General features: G+C 44.4%; 1 protein-coding gene across 1 annotated transcript in view; it reads right to left on the bottom strand.

Moving 5' to 3' along the window:
* The window catches only part of TMX3 (thioredoxin related transmembrane protein 3), a 38,043-nt gene extending 27,593 nt beyond the window's left edge, over nt 1–10,450 (bottom strand). The window contains exons 1-4 of the mRNA XM_052660302.1: nt 10,343–10,450; nt 9,387–9,441; nt 6,074–6,113; nt 4,723–4,846 (exon numbers count right to left, since the gene is read on the bottom strand). Coding sequence (XP_052516262.1) covers nt 4,723–4,846; nt 6,074–6,113; nt 9,387–9,441; nt 10,343–10,388 — 265 coding nt within the window. The 5' untranslated portion in view covers nt 10,389–10,450. The remainder of the gene's footprint in view (nt 1–4,722; nt 4,847–6,073; nt 6,114–9,386; nt 9,442–10,342) is intronic.
* Nucleotides 10,451–13,663: the final 3,213 nt, after the last annotated feature.

The raw sequence follows: 13,663 nt of genomic DNA, 5'->3' as shown, positions 1-13,663 counted from the left end.
GGTCGGGAAGATCCCCTGGAGAAGGAAATGGCAATCCACTCCAGTATTCTTGCCTGGAGAATCCCATGGACAGAGAAGCCTAGTAGGTTACAGTCCACGGGGTCGCAGAGTCAGACACGACTGAGTGACTTCACCTCACCTATACATTGGTTTTATTTGTCAGACTCCACCAACAAGTGATAGCATACAATATTTATCGTTTTTTGCCTGCCTTATTTCACTAAGCATATTACTTTTTAGGTCCACTCATGTTGCTGCAAATGGCAGAATTTCACTCTTTTATGACTAAATATTCCACTGTGTGTATATGTGTCTCTCTCTCCATATATAGCACATCTTTTTAAAGCAATCATCTGTTGATGGGCACTTGGATTGTTTCCATGTCTAAGGTATTATAAATACTGCTGCTATTGGGGTGTGCATTTATCTTTTCAAATTAGAGTTTTCATTTTTCAAGATATAGACCCAGGAGTGGGATTGCTGGATCATAGGGTAGTTCTAGATTTTTAAGGAAGCTCCATACTGTTTTCCAAAGTGGCTATATCAATTTAATTCCCACCTACAGTACACAACTGTTTTCTCCACATCCTTGCCGACATAGGTCATTTATAGACTTTTTGATAATGGCCATTCTGAGAGATGAGAGATGACATACCTTTGTGGCTTTGATTTGCATTTCTCTAATAATTAGTGATGTTAAGCATCTTTTCACATGCCTGTTAGCCATTTGTATGTCTTTTTTTGGAGAAAAGTCTATTTAGGTCTTCTCCCCATTTTTTAAGCAGGTAGTTTTTTTATATAAGCTGTTTCTATATTTTGGTATTAAACTCTTATTAGTCATATCATTTGCAAATACTTCTGGGTCAAGGATATTCTAACTGAATACTGTTGTTACTGAAATTGCCCTCTTCTGAGTAAAGATAGAGATTATGTGAGTAAATATGTTCTTAATGCTCCTCACCTCAAATTAAGAAGGCAGGCAAACATAAGCCCTGATCACCTTCAACTGCACCTAATTAAGAAGTGCCAAAATACAGAGACAAATGTCACTGATCTGGAGAGGGAGGGTATACCCAGTAGCAACTGCTTACATAACACAGCGTAAAATCTGCACACAAATCAAATAAAGAAAATGAAACAGGCAATCAACGAGAAAAATGGTGGTGGAATTGTATAGCTGATGTTACAGTTCTCGTAACAGGCTGCAGTGAGAGAATCCCAGCTCCACACTTCGTGCCATCACTTAATCTCCTCAACCTCAGTTTTCTTGCCTTTAAAATGGAGTTGATGCCACCCACCCTTTAGTCACTTGGTTCTTTGAACATTAACTTCCATCCCTGATAGAATTTCAGCTGACGTGCTGGGGGAGGGAGGAGAAGGGAGCTACCAGCATCCAGTGAGCAGAGGCCAAGGTCGGGGCTGAACATCCGACAATGCACAGGAAACTCTTCTCCCCCCAAAAGGTCTTCTGGCCCCAAATGTCCACCGGACCAAGTCAGAACAACCTTGAAATACAGTCACTGACTAGAAGGGTTATACTCTAGAAATGTACGACTGATCTGCAAATGTATCTGCAATCACAGAATGAGAATAAGAATCTTACTGGCCAAATGCCCCTGAAAGTTTATACACCACAGAGAGGTAAAATATGATCTTTATATAAAATGATGTCACACTCAGGCAGAGGAATAAGTGGAATTTTCAGTGGTTTCATAATAGAAATAAGTATGTGATTACAGGTAACATGGTAACATTTTAACTTTTGGATGAGAACCTTTTTGTCCTCATTTTTTAAGGAATATGTAGAAAAAGAAAGGCCAAAGTAACATCTGAATTTACACTGGACATAATACATCAAATAACACTAAGAAGTTGTATAAATAGTTAAAACCACGCCATTAAGAAATATCTGATACAATTCCAAATACATATTGCAGGATAAATCAGAAAAGTTCAAATCTCTCACATTCAACAAGTCTATACACAGAGACTTGCTGGATTGAATATGATGGTGTTTATTTTAATCATTGCAATTACATGATTGAGAACTAAGCTACCCTCAAATAGTCTGAGAGATTTTCTCTACGTGATCACTGAATAATCCTATCCCATGCCAAACTGAAATCCCTTAACGAGCCATCAAAATTATACTTTACTTAATGATTCTCTAACTCAAGAATCACCTGAAGTCCATGTTAAAAATACAGATTCTCATGACTCAATCTGATTTTCATTTGGTAGGGGAGGTGTGGGCCTTTGGAATCTGAATTCATACTGAGCACCCAGGTATCCTAACACAGGTAGCCTGCAGACTAAACGCTGGGAAACACTGATGCCGTGACCATCTGCAAAGCTGCCTGTGGAGATGGAAGAGACACGTAGGAAACTGCCAGTCCTCCAGGGCTCCACCGTTAGAGGCAGAACACTGCCTCCAGCCTGAAAAGGAAATGCAATTTCTTCGCCTGTTTGAGTCCAAGTTCTACTAAAATGCCTGTATTTGAGCTGCCCTGAAATATTCAAGAAAGCTGTAAGAATTATATGCCAAAAATCTATTTGTAATCTCTAAACAGTAGTTTTTGAATACTTAACAACTTTCTTTTTTTGTAAGGAAGATGGTATTTTTCTCCATAGTACAAAAAACATCTTCTTGATCTATAAGGTGAAAAATGCATCCATCGCTGACATCAACTACTAGACAATTTACTTATGTTTATCAACTACCCTTTGACTCAGTGAAACAAATAAATTACTATATAGACAAGTGCACGTGTATGCACATCTAATCAACATACACGCCTAGACATAAGCATTTACTTTCACAACAGTTAACGGAGTGATTTCTTAAACACTGTAAAAGATATCAAGAAATATCAACTCGACCATATTATCTTCTAACTTCTCACCATCCATCTCACCCTCTCCTAAAGTCGCAGCAGTTCACCTGTGTGATTCAACAGTTCTCGTTCTAATATCTCACCTGCACTCTAGCTCCCCATGTTCCCAAGCATCAATAAAGCAAAACACCGCAAAGTTGGAACAGCTACTAACACAAAAACACAGAATTAAATGTAATTGTTTTTTTCCTGGTGATGGTAATATAGTTCAGGGTGAGTTTTGCTAAGACTCTTACACTATTATTTTCAATTGTTTTTCTTTATACCAGAGCCAATATATCACATCTGTGATTTAACCCTTGCAAATGTCTATTAAGAATTACTGTCTCTTTACTCCCCTGCCAATCACTCAAGTCTGGCCTCCCAGTATCCTATATCAAGATGCATACAAAAGTCAGCTTAAATAATCTTTTTGCCTATAACTGCTCTTTTCATCCTACAGGTTTCTGCCAAAAGCATTTTTATCAAATCATCTGCCTTCTCAAAAATGTGTGTTAGCGCTCTACTGATAACTGACAGAACCCAAAACACCTTGTCCCACCTGAGAGGCTCTTAAAGTCTGGTACTATCCTCAGCACTTGACAAGTGAAGCCATTGTGCCCGGGCTTCTGAATAAGAAATATTAATACAATCCTCACAACCTTGAGAATTATCACTCTCTCATTTACAGACAAGGGAACTAACATTCAGAGAGGTTAACACTCCCCCAAAGCCACAAAAGAAAGAGACGACTGACCTGGATTTAAAACCTAGGTTTGTCTTCTTCTAAATTTATACCCAGAGTACAATGCTGACTTCCTAGAATGAAGTACACATTTCTATGTCATACTTCCACTTTCTTCATTAATTAATGGAAAAAGGAACCTACATTTTATTGCACACAAGGGATTGTACATGTGCTGTATCATTTTAATCTCAAAACACCAATACAAAATGCATCATAATTAAACACTTAGTGGTGTAGAAATCAAAGTTTAGCGATTTGTTAAATGTTAAGAAATGTTCCCCAGGCTACGGAAAACAGCAGCAGGCAGAGTGGGATCTAATCTACTTTCTGAGCCATGCTCTCCCCAAGTCTGTGACACCTCATATTCTCTGAACTTAATTTTGCCTTTTCCCAAATCCTTTAAGACAGGTATTGGTAAACTTTACCTGTACAGGGTCTGATAATAAACATTTTAGGCTTTGTGGGGCGACAGTCTCTGTTGTAAATACTTGATTCTGCCTCTGGGTCACAAAAACAGCCACAGAGACAACAGTAAACACAGGTGTGACTCTGGTCCAGCGGAGCTCCATGCACAAAGCGGGAGGGGGCCAGACTGTCCGGGGCTGCGGTCTGCCAGCCTCTGCCTGAAGACATTCTAGTGTCTGGTACAGACTCGCTGAACTCATCTTCAGCTCTACAATTTCGCTGTAATGCCCTCTCTAATGTGAGAACGCTCCTGATCCCCACTTGCGTGTATGTGAGCTCGCCTCATCTTTTGAGCTCCGGTGGACTCCTCTACCATGCCACTCAGGCTGCTCAGACAACAAACTCTCCTTCTTCACCCTCACAGCGATATCCAGAGTTCACCACTCCATCTCCTGTAGCTGTCTCAAGCAACTGATTATCTCAAGTGGGCTCCCAGTAGGAACAGGGACTTCTACATCTGTACTGAGTATAAGATTAACAGAGATTGCCTATCACACGTTCAACAGTTCACCTAACTTGTAAAACACAGTCTGAAATCTCTTCTTCCTGTTACCTTAAATACTGCTTCCTGTAATTAAAACACTAAAACACTTGCATTACGAGAACAGAAAAACAATAAACTGAATAGCTGCTTACTGGAATAGGAAGTAGCATCCATCTTTCCCACTTTCACTGGAGAACCGATGCTTTTCATCTCAAGACCGACTTCATTCCAAATTGGTTCCAGCTTTTTACAATGGCCACACCATGGTGCATAAAACTTGTTTGAAAAAAAAGAGAGGGAAAACCACGAAGATGTTGTTATTACTGTGGATGTCAATCGTAACTGTAAAAGAATCTTTCTCCCTAAACGATTGGATAATAATCTATTTTAGACCAAAAGTCTAAATATAATTTTTAAAGTGGTTACACAATAACACACACACACAAATCTAGACATGTCAACCTCCAGGATACAACTCAACACTTTAACTGATATTAAAGTCATTTTAAATGGCCACTGATATCTATTTCAGATGTCTATTTAAAATAGATAATTTACAATTAAAAACATCTCTGCTCCCAAATGAGTATGTCCACGTTAGATATAAAATTAAACCACCAAATACACTTCACATATCACATGCACACCCCTTAAGTGTTAATGATAAACATCAACTTCTTTTTATTGCAAAAACTGCAATACAGTAGGTGACTCTGCTCCTGTAAGTATAATCACTGGTAAGACGGTTTGGCACAGCGACAAGTCAGGCTGATGAAACTAAAATCCTGGTTCTTCCTTCTTCAGGGTCACCAGATGGTTGGGGTGGTACTCAGGTGCCTCCCATTAGGTAGCATAACAAAATCTGTTTGTTTTGTACATTTATGAAATAAGATTTAACTCTCTTGCAGTATCAGCCTATGGAAACATTCAAACATATATCAAAAGAGACAGACAAACCAGGGAGCTTCACGCCTCGCTGCCTGGCTTCAGTGACCGTCAGCTCTACGCGTCTCATTCCATCTCTCTCGCTGCCACTCACCCCACTTTCTCACTGAGGCATGTCAAAATGCACCCCAGACATCACAGGGTTTAAACACATTCAAAACGTCAAAGCGAGGAAAAGAAGATGGAAAGCTGATTCTCTCACTACCAAGATGAAAATATGACTTTGATTGCCAAGTGATACTAATACACTCAATCTCTTGGATGAAATGAAATACTGAGTGAATTCTGTGATAAAACCATACCATAATCTCCCTCAGACATCATGCACAAGTGGACCTTGTGAGAATTTCATCAAAAACAGGTTCTCCTGCCAGAGATCCTAAGGCTCTGAGGTTCACTTTAATATAAAAACCCTGACAGTACTACCTGAGAAGACAAAGTGGGTTATGCACACTGGTCCTGGTACTGTCTGTTACCACATTTGGGTGAGGAGAATGGAAAGTCACATTTAAAACAGGAGAGGGATGGTTGATCTGTACAAAAAATTTAAATACTCACATCTACAAGCCAAATGTCATCTTTTCGATTTTCTTTAAACCTAAAAAACAAGAACACAGATCTTGACTGTAGGTTTCCACTTTACAACAGAATAGCACAGGTAAAGATAACAAATTGATAAATACAGGGGCACAGGACAAATTTTTCAATAAGTTTTACTTCAAAATTTTACTCAGTGACCTCTAGATCTTATCCATTTAACACCTTAATAAAACAAGAGCAATGATAAAGTAATTAGGAGTAAAAATTCAAGTGGGACTCCTTAGAAACAAATGCTTCAGCTTGGAGCCCCTCTCCTCCACTTACACCTGTGCCTAACAGTGAACAGAGCAGGGCGGGGCAGGGGTGAGCCTTAGGAAGTCTGCTGGCAGGCCTGGCCCCTGGGTGGGATCGGGGGACCTGACTCTCAGGCGGGTTCCCCCATTTCCCGTTAAGAGGTTTACAGTAAAAAGTTCTATTTTATATTCATCTTGTGGGGCTACCCAAGAAAGTGTCATGGCCACCTTAAGCAAACTGTTCAACCAGAACGCTCTAACCAATGGTCATTATTCTTGATGTCTCTGCAGGCAGCTCTGCACCCAGAGGTAAAGGGCGGGGGCCACTGTCTCCCATCATTTGATGCTTAATAGCCTCTCTCCTAGGCAATGGCACCCCACTCCAGTACTCTTGCCTGGAAAATCCCATGGAGAGAGGAGCCTGGTGCTGCAATCCCTGGGGTCGCTGCGAGTCGGACACGACTAAGCAACTTCACTTTCACTTTTTACTTTCATGCACTGGAGAAGGAAATGGCAACCTACTCCAGTGTTCTTGCCTGGAGAATCCCAGGGACTGCGGAGCCCGGTGGGCTGCCGTCTATGAGGTCACACAGAGCCGGACACGACTGAAATGACTTAGCAGCAGCAGCCTCTCCTATCCCATCGATAGGAAGGAGCTGACTGGTACAGAATCCCAGACAGGGCCCCACGTGGAAAGGAAGGTGTCAGGGCTAATATGGAGGGTCCACTGTACACCCATGACTGCGCTCACTGACGTGGGGCTGGGGCTGCAAACCCTAGGCATCACCAGACCCAGTGCCCTCGGGGAATCTACACAGCAAACAAACATGGTCTCACGGGACCTGACAGTGCGGCCCAAGTCAGTGCAGGGCACGGGGACAGCTGGACCCACCTAGAGAGAGTGTCATCTGCAGTCAGGATCCAGAGGGTCTATGGGGCAATGAGGAGCCAAGGCGCTCCATCTGCTGAGAACACTCTGGCCCGGCGTGGTCATCAGTCCCTGGGGAGTTAGTTTAGCCCCGGCCAGGGTTAGACAAGCAGGGCAGCCTTCTCACTCCGGTTCAGTCTTCTTCAGCCATGGCAATCCCTGCTCACCAGCCCAAGCTAGGACGGTGCCTGAATTTCCAAGGGCCATCCTCTTGTGGGCCCAGGAGGCAATTCACTGCACGTCCGCTCGCTCTGGGATGAAGAATAGTTCAGTCCCCGTGTTTAGCTGACAAGCATAGGATGCTCGTTGGCTACTTCCCTTAGTCCCTTAGTCAGCACAGGGCCATTCTGGTGAGCGTCATGGACAGAACAGAGCACCTATCAGGGGCAGGACCGACCCTAATCCCAGGGCTTCATTTTCACAGGGGTCCAGCAACAGGCAGGAGCAGAAAGCACAAATCCAGAACCCAGGCCCGGTTAACGGCCTCCTTGCCCACTGTCCTTGATCCCTCACCTCAGATCCAGGAGCTCACAGGAGGCTTGGGCAGCCGCGGACGCTAGGAAGGCGGGCCAGACAAGCTTTTCACTTACAGGAGACTCTGTTGTTGCTTAGCTGCTCAGTCATGTCCAACTCTCTGCGACCCCATGGACTGTATCCCTCCAGGCTCCTCTGCAAGATTTCCCAGGCAAGAATCCTAGAGTGGCTTGCCATTCCCTTCTCCAGGGGATCCTCCTGACCCAGGGATTGAACCTCATCTCCTGCACTGGCAGGCGGCTTCTTTACCACGTGGGAAGCGCATTACAGGAGGGCCAACCCTGTCAGTTCAGCAGCATCCAGCTGAGGAAAGTCAGGGTCCCAGACTCATGCACCGGCTCACTCCCGCTTTCTCCTCCTCGGAAAGGAGCAGATCTGGGGTGCCACACCCTTCAGGGCACCACAAACTATAACAAAATCACCTCAGTGTTAACAGCAGCTTCTCTGAGAATCGAAGCGCCTGTAACAATCCACAAGGGTGCCCAATACCCACCAGGAAGGCTGCTGAGTGCCCCGCGGGACCCTGGGGCTCTCTGCTCATCAGAGTACCCTGCTGCGGGCAGGGGTGGTGAACGAGGACAACTAGCCAAACGGAGAGTCAAGACTTGACTCACTCACTGCGCCAGTGCAGGCCGGCAGACAGAAATGAGCTGCCAGCTCCTCAGCACTGAGAGATGCATCTCACCCGGGAGGAGGCCCGAACCAAAGGCATCTGCCTCGCCGAGGACCCACGCGGAGAGGGGAGGGATGAGGGAAGGGACAGGAGAGGAGAGATACCGAGTCCACGTGCAGAAAGGGTCTCAGCTAAGCCCCTCAATAAGGAGGTTTCCCTAAGCAATGCCTGAGGCGAGGCCCCCACCAGCATGTCTCCAAAAGGGATCCCCAGGCTGAGAATGCAGACGCACACACAAGAGCCCAGCTGGCCTGGGGGCCTGAGTCTGCGACTAGGGCTCACCCCACCCCAGAGAGCGCGGTGCACTGTCTGTGCCCCATGTCTGGTGTGGGGAGAGCAGCTTCCCCCCAGAGCCCTGCCAGGAAAAGCCATGTCACTGCCCATGCTCAGGCCTGAAAGCCATACACAGGATTCTGGTCTGAAGCTGGACTCCTCACCTACAACAAGCAAGGCCTGGGGATTCACGCTGTGTTACTGGATGGTTACCAAACTCCAGCACCCACTCAGCAGTGACTAACAATATACAGGTAAAACAGAAGACTCTAGCAGTTTTTACTCTTATGACTGTTCATAGAACTGCCGAGTGCAATCCTATTTTGTGCATATACAGCACTTAGTGCAACTCCTGGAGCAAAACTGGTGCTAGGTAAGCATTGGCCATTGTTTGCTATTAAAAGATTATATTCACACAATGTAGTGCACTTGAAACTAACATGTAAGTCAACTACACTTCAAAGAAAAAAAAAAAATCTACCTCCAAACAAAATTAGCAAATTACGTACCACAGATTTACGCGCTCAATAAAACAAGTGTTATTTTAAAAAATACTAGACTCATACCGGTATTCATATAACATCACAGCTGGAAGAAATGAAGATACTATTTAAAAACATGTATACTCACGAGTCATCTAGATCTTCCACCTGTCCTTTACAGAAAGCCAGATCCAGCAGAAAAACTGAAAACAAAAGACAAAATGTATACAGTAAAATACATGCTAATTCATCTTATGGCTTCCATTATACGCTTATTCACCTATAAAATGTTCCCGGTTTTTTACAACCTCCCAAAAAACACATCATTCATCCATCCGAGGACACAAATTAGGCAAAAGCATAAGTCGTTCACCTGTTTAATAAATATTTATGACCATGTGGTGACAGCAAGTTCTACCTAGGCCAGTAATTCTAAAGGACGGAAGTTCTTTTTAAATAAATTTTTACTTTCATCCTGTTTTTCACCATCTCAGTTTTTGGGGTAGACGTGAACGTTGTCTATATTTCTTTTTCTCTAGAAGCAATTATCTTCTCATTGATAAACTTCAAATGCCATTCAAAAATATTGCCCCCGCCCCCCCCCGAAACTGAGAAACAAAATTGGGTTGGACTCCTAAAAACTGATCACGGAGCAGCGCCAGGCACGCGGTGGGAGCTAAACGGTGCGAGTGGACCCGTCGTGGGGAGGACGGCGAGGCGGGCTCGAGACTGAGCAGGACCAGCCGGTCCCCAGGCCACACCGCACAGCCCCCGGGCCCGGCCAGGATGCGCCCGCGCGGGCGAGGATGCCTCCGAGCTGGCCAGGCTCAGAGCCCAGGGCCGAGCAGGTGTGCGCGCCCGCCGGGAAGGAGCGCCCTCGACGCCAGCCGACGGAGCCCGCGCTCCGCGAACCCCCTACCGCCCCGACGGCCGGTCGGAAGGCGCGCGTCTCCAGCGGAGCCGCGTCGGGTTAAGGGCCCCACAGCGCCCACTCCGTGTCGGGACCCGGGACCCGGGACGGGAAAGCATCTCGGCGACCGCGCAGGCCTCTCCCCTCCCGGAGACGGTCCCCGTGCCCGCCCGCACCGCCCCCGCGGCCTCTACCTGCGGCCCACAGTCGCAGGGCGGGTCCGCGCCTCCAAGATGCCATGCTCGCCGCACAGGCGCTGCCAGAGCCGACTCAGCGCCCGCGACAGAAACGAGCACCGGCGGCCGCGCCGCGGAAGGGAAGCGCGGGGCTGCGGAGGCGGGCGGGGGGAGCCGGCCTCCGACACCCGCCCAGGCCCCGCCGACCTCCGCCTCTGAGCATGCGCGGAGCCGCGGGGCCCGAGCGGGGCCGGCACGCATGCGCGGGACTGGCACGCATGCGCGATCGCGGCCCCGAAGCTCCTGCGCCCGGGACCGCCTCCGGGAGCGTGGGAACCTAGGGTGCGGGCGTGGGCGCCAGGGGGTCCTTGCCGGAAGTTAAATACGCGCCAGTATTTGAACGGAAGACGAGGTAGACTGGCAACGCTAGAGATTTAATCCTGCCATCTCTTTCACCTGCTGCTCTTATTCAGTTGGTAGTCCTGAAAAAAGATGGGTCTTAACAGTGGAAAGCTGGAAGACTCTGAATGCCGAGTAACCCTACATGTATTTGCAGAATGAGTTTGGAATTTTCTTTGACCCCCGTTTGCAACCTGCGAGATCTGTTTCACAGAAGTAAACTCCATTAATGCGTTTTTACCAGCTAAGCCTTCCTTTTAAAAAGTGTTTCATTTGAAACGTGAAAACATGAAGTTAATCATGGGATGTGATTTTTTTATGATTTGTTCAAGTTTCCTGATTTTTGAAATAAGTAAACTACCTGCTATAAAATATTTATATTGCTGTGTGGTTTTCTACATTAAAGTTATTCGTAAAAGCTATTGAGTTTTATATGATAGTGATCGCTGCAGGAACTACTACCAATTATTGAGTATGTGTTATGAGAAAAAAATGGATTATGATGTCAGCCCATTCACCATAGGTTCAAAATTCTATGAGGCAGAAGGCTCATTAGTTAGTTCAGTTCCTTCATTCGTGCCGGACTCTTTGCGACCCATGAACTGCAGTACACCACGCTTCCCTGTCCATCCTTAACTCCCAGAGCTTGCTCAAATTCATGTCCATCAAGTTGGTGATGCCATCCAACCATCTCATCCTGTTCTCCCCTTCTCCTCTTTGATCTTTCCCAGCATCAAGGACTTTTCCAGTGAGTCAGTTCTTTACATGAGGTGACCAAAGTACTGGTGCTTCAGCTTCAGCATCAGTCCTTTCGATGTATATTCAGGACTGATTTCCTTTAGGTTGGATTGGTTTGATCTCCTTGCTGCCCAAGGGACTCTGAGGAGTCTTCTCCAATGCCACAATTCAAAAGCATCAATTCTTCTGGTGCTCAGCTTTCTTTGTGTTCCAACTCTCACATCCTTACATGACCACTGGAAAAACCATGGCTTTCACTAGACAGAGCTTTGGAGGTAAAGTAATGTCTCTGCTTTTTAATATGCTGTCTAAGTTGGTCACAGCTTTTCTTCCAAGGAGTAAGTGTCTTTTAATTTCATGGCTGCAGTCACCATCTGCAGTGATTTTTTTGAGCCCGAGAAAACTATTATTCCTAAAGACCAGAAGATTAAGTTATAATCTGATTGAGAGCAAACTCTAGGTTTCGTCTTGTTTATGCAGTCAGCGTAGTATCCAGTGCAGGCATTCAGCAGATCCAAATACATATACTTTTAAACTGAGCATCTAATTTATTCTATGAGTTTAACATGCATAAATATTCATTCTTCATGAAAGTTCTCAAAGTAACAAATAGTATAAATGAGGGTCTAGAGGTTTGGAGGTAATTTGCTTAATAATTGAAAATGATGGAATTGCTGTTGGAAACCAAGTTTCAGATTCCAGAGCTGGAATTCTTTCTGTAAAATGACACTACAGCTCTTAGGATTCCTTTCCACTGTAGGATATTCTCCCTCTCTCCCTCGTCTCCTTTTTCACTCAACTTATTTTGGCTAATGGTACAAATGTTTGGCCAGTTTCCCTGGAAGTTAGGCTAGGTACTTGCCTACTTCATATTTTCCATATCCGACTACTCACAACATCTTGTTGCTTTTACTACCTCAATGTGTCTTCAGTCCACCCCCATTTTCTCCATCTCTATTATCCCCACATCAGGGCCTCACCTTCTCTTGCTTGAATAATTGGGCTCCTAGCCTCAGGTTTCCCTTCTAAGGCACTCTGTGCATCACTTGCTAGATGAATGTTTCAGAAATACCATTTAGAATTTTATTACACAGTCAGATTACTTTAGCTTTACCCCTGCTCACTGGGATACAGGATAAAATTACAGCTCTACACTCCCTGTTAGTACTTTCCTTGTCTGTTGTTTCCTCTAACCACTCCCATTAGTCCCATCCTCCCCTCTGGAGGCACCACTAGCAACCATTCCCTGGTGAACTAGCCATGCCATCTTCATCTCTTGTACCTTGTGTAAAACAAACTTCATCATTGGATTGAATGTTACTACCATCAGCATGTGTGCCATGAGCAAAATTCTATGTTGCATTTTTTTAAAGGCTTTATTTTTTAAAAGCAGTTTTAAGTGCATAGCATAATTGAGAGGAAAGTACAAAAGAATCTTCCCAAAGAAGTAGACTAAAAACTTCTCAGTCTATTTCAAAATTTTGCCTTCCACAGAAGGTAAAAGAAAAACTTCTTTAATTTTATCACCGCTTAGGTTAGCATGGGGAGGACAACAAAACCACTCTTGACCTAGGCCTGTTCTTTCCAGTAACATAACCACTAGTCACATGTGTCTAGTGTGATGGAGTTAACTAGTTCTATTTAATTTTAATAAATGCTAAATCTGATACTTGGTTCAGTTACTGGAAAATGTTTATGTGGCTGGAAAACTGTAAATATGCATTGTACTATGAAGATAGTAAAGTTTCTCATCTTAATTATGTTGAAATTATAATATTTTAGGTATGAATTCATAAAATACATTAAAATTAATTTCAGGTTTCTTTTTATTTTTCAGTGACTACTAGAAAATTTAAAGCTATATATGTGGCTTGCATTATATTTCCATTGCACACCACTGACCTAGACAATCTGAAAATGATCAGAATAGAGCATTGACTGAAAATGGTCAAAACAAACCTGTAAAGAGTTTTTTTAACATGGAAAACAGGCTGCCATATTTAAAATGGATAACCAACAAGGACCTGCTATAGAGCACAGGGAACTCTGCTCAGTGTTATGTGGCAGCCCGGATGGGAGAGGGTTTGGGGAAAAATGGATACATGTTTATGTATGGCTGAGGCCCCATGCTGCTCCCCTGAAACTATCACAACCTTGTTAATCAGCTATACCCCAATACAAAATAAAAAACAAAACAGTCTA

Source organism: Budorcas taxicolor, chromosome 22 (genome assembly GCF_023091745.1).
Source record: "Budorcas taxicolor isolate Tak-1 chromosome 22, Takin1.1, whole genome shotgun sequence".
In the NCBI taxonomy this organism is placed as follows: Eukaryota; Metazoa; Chordata; class Mammalia; order Artiodactyla; family Bovidae; genus Budorcas; species Budorcas taxicolor.
The sequence above is the reverse complement of the archived record's forward strand: the minus strand, read 5'-3'. Positions and strand labels throughout refer to the sequence as shown.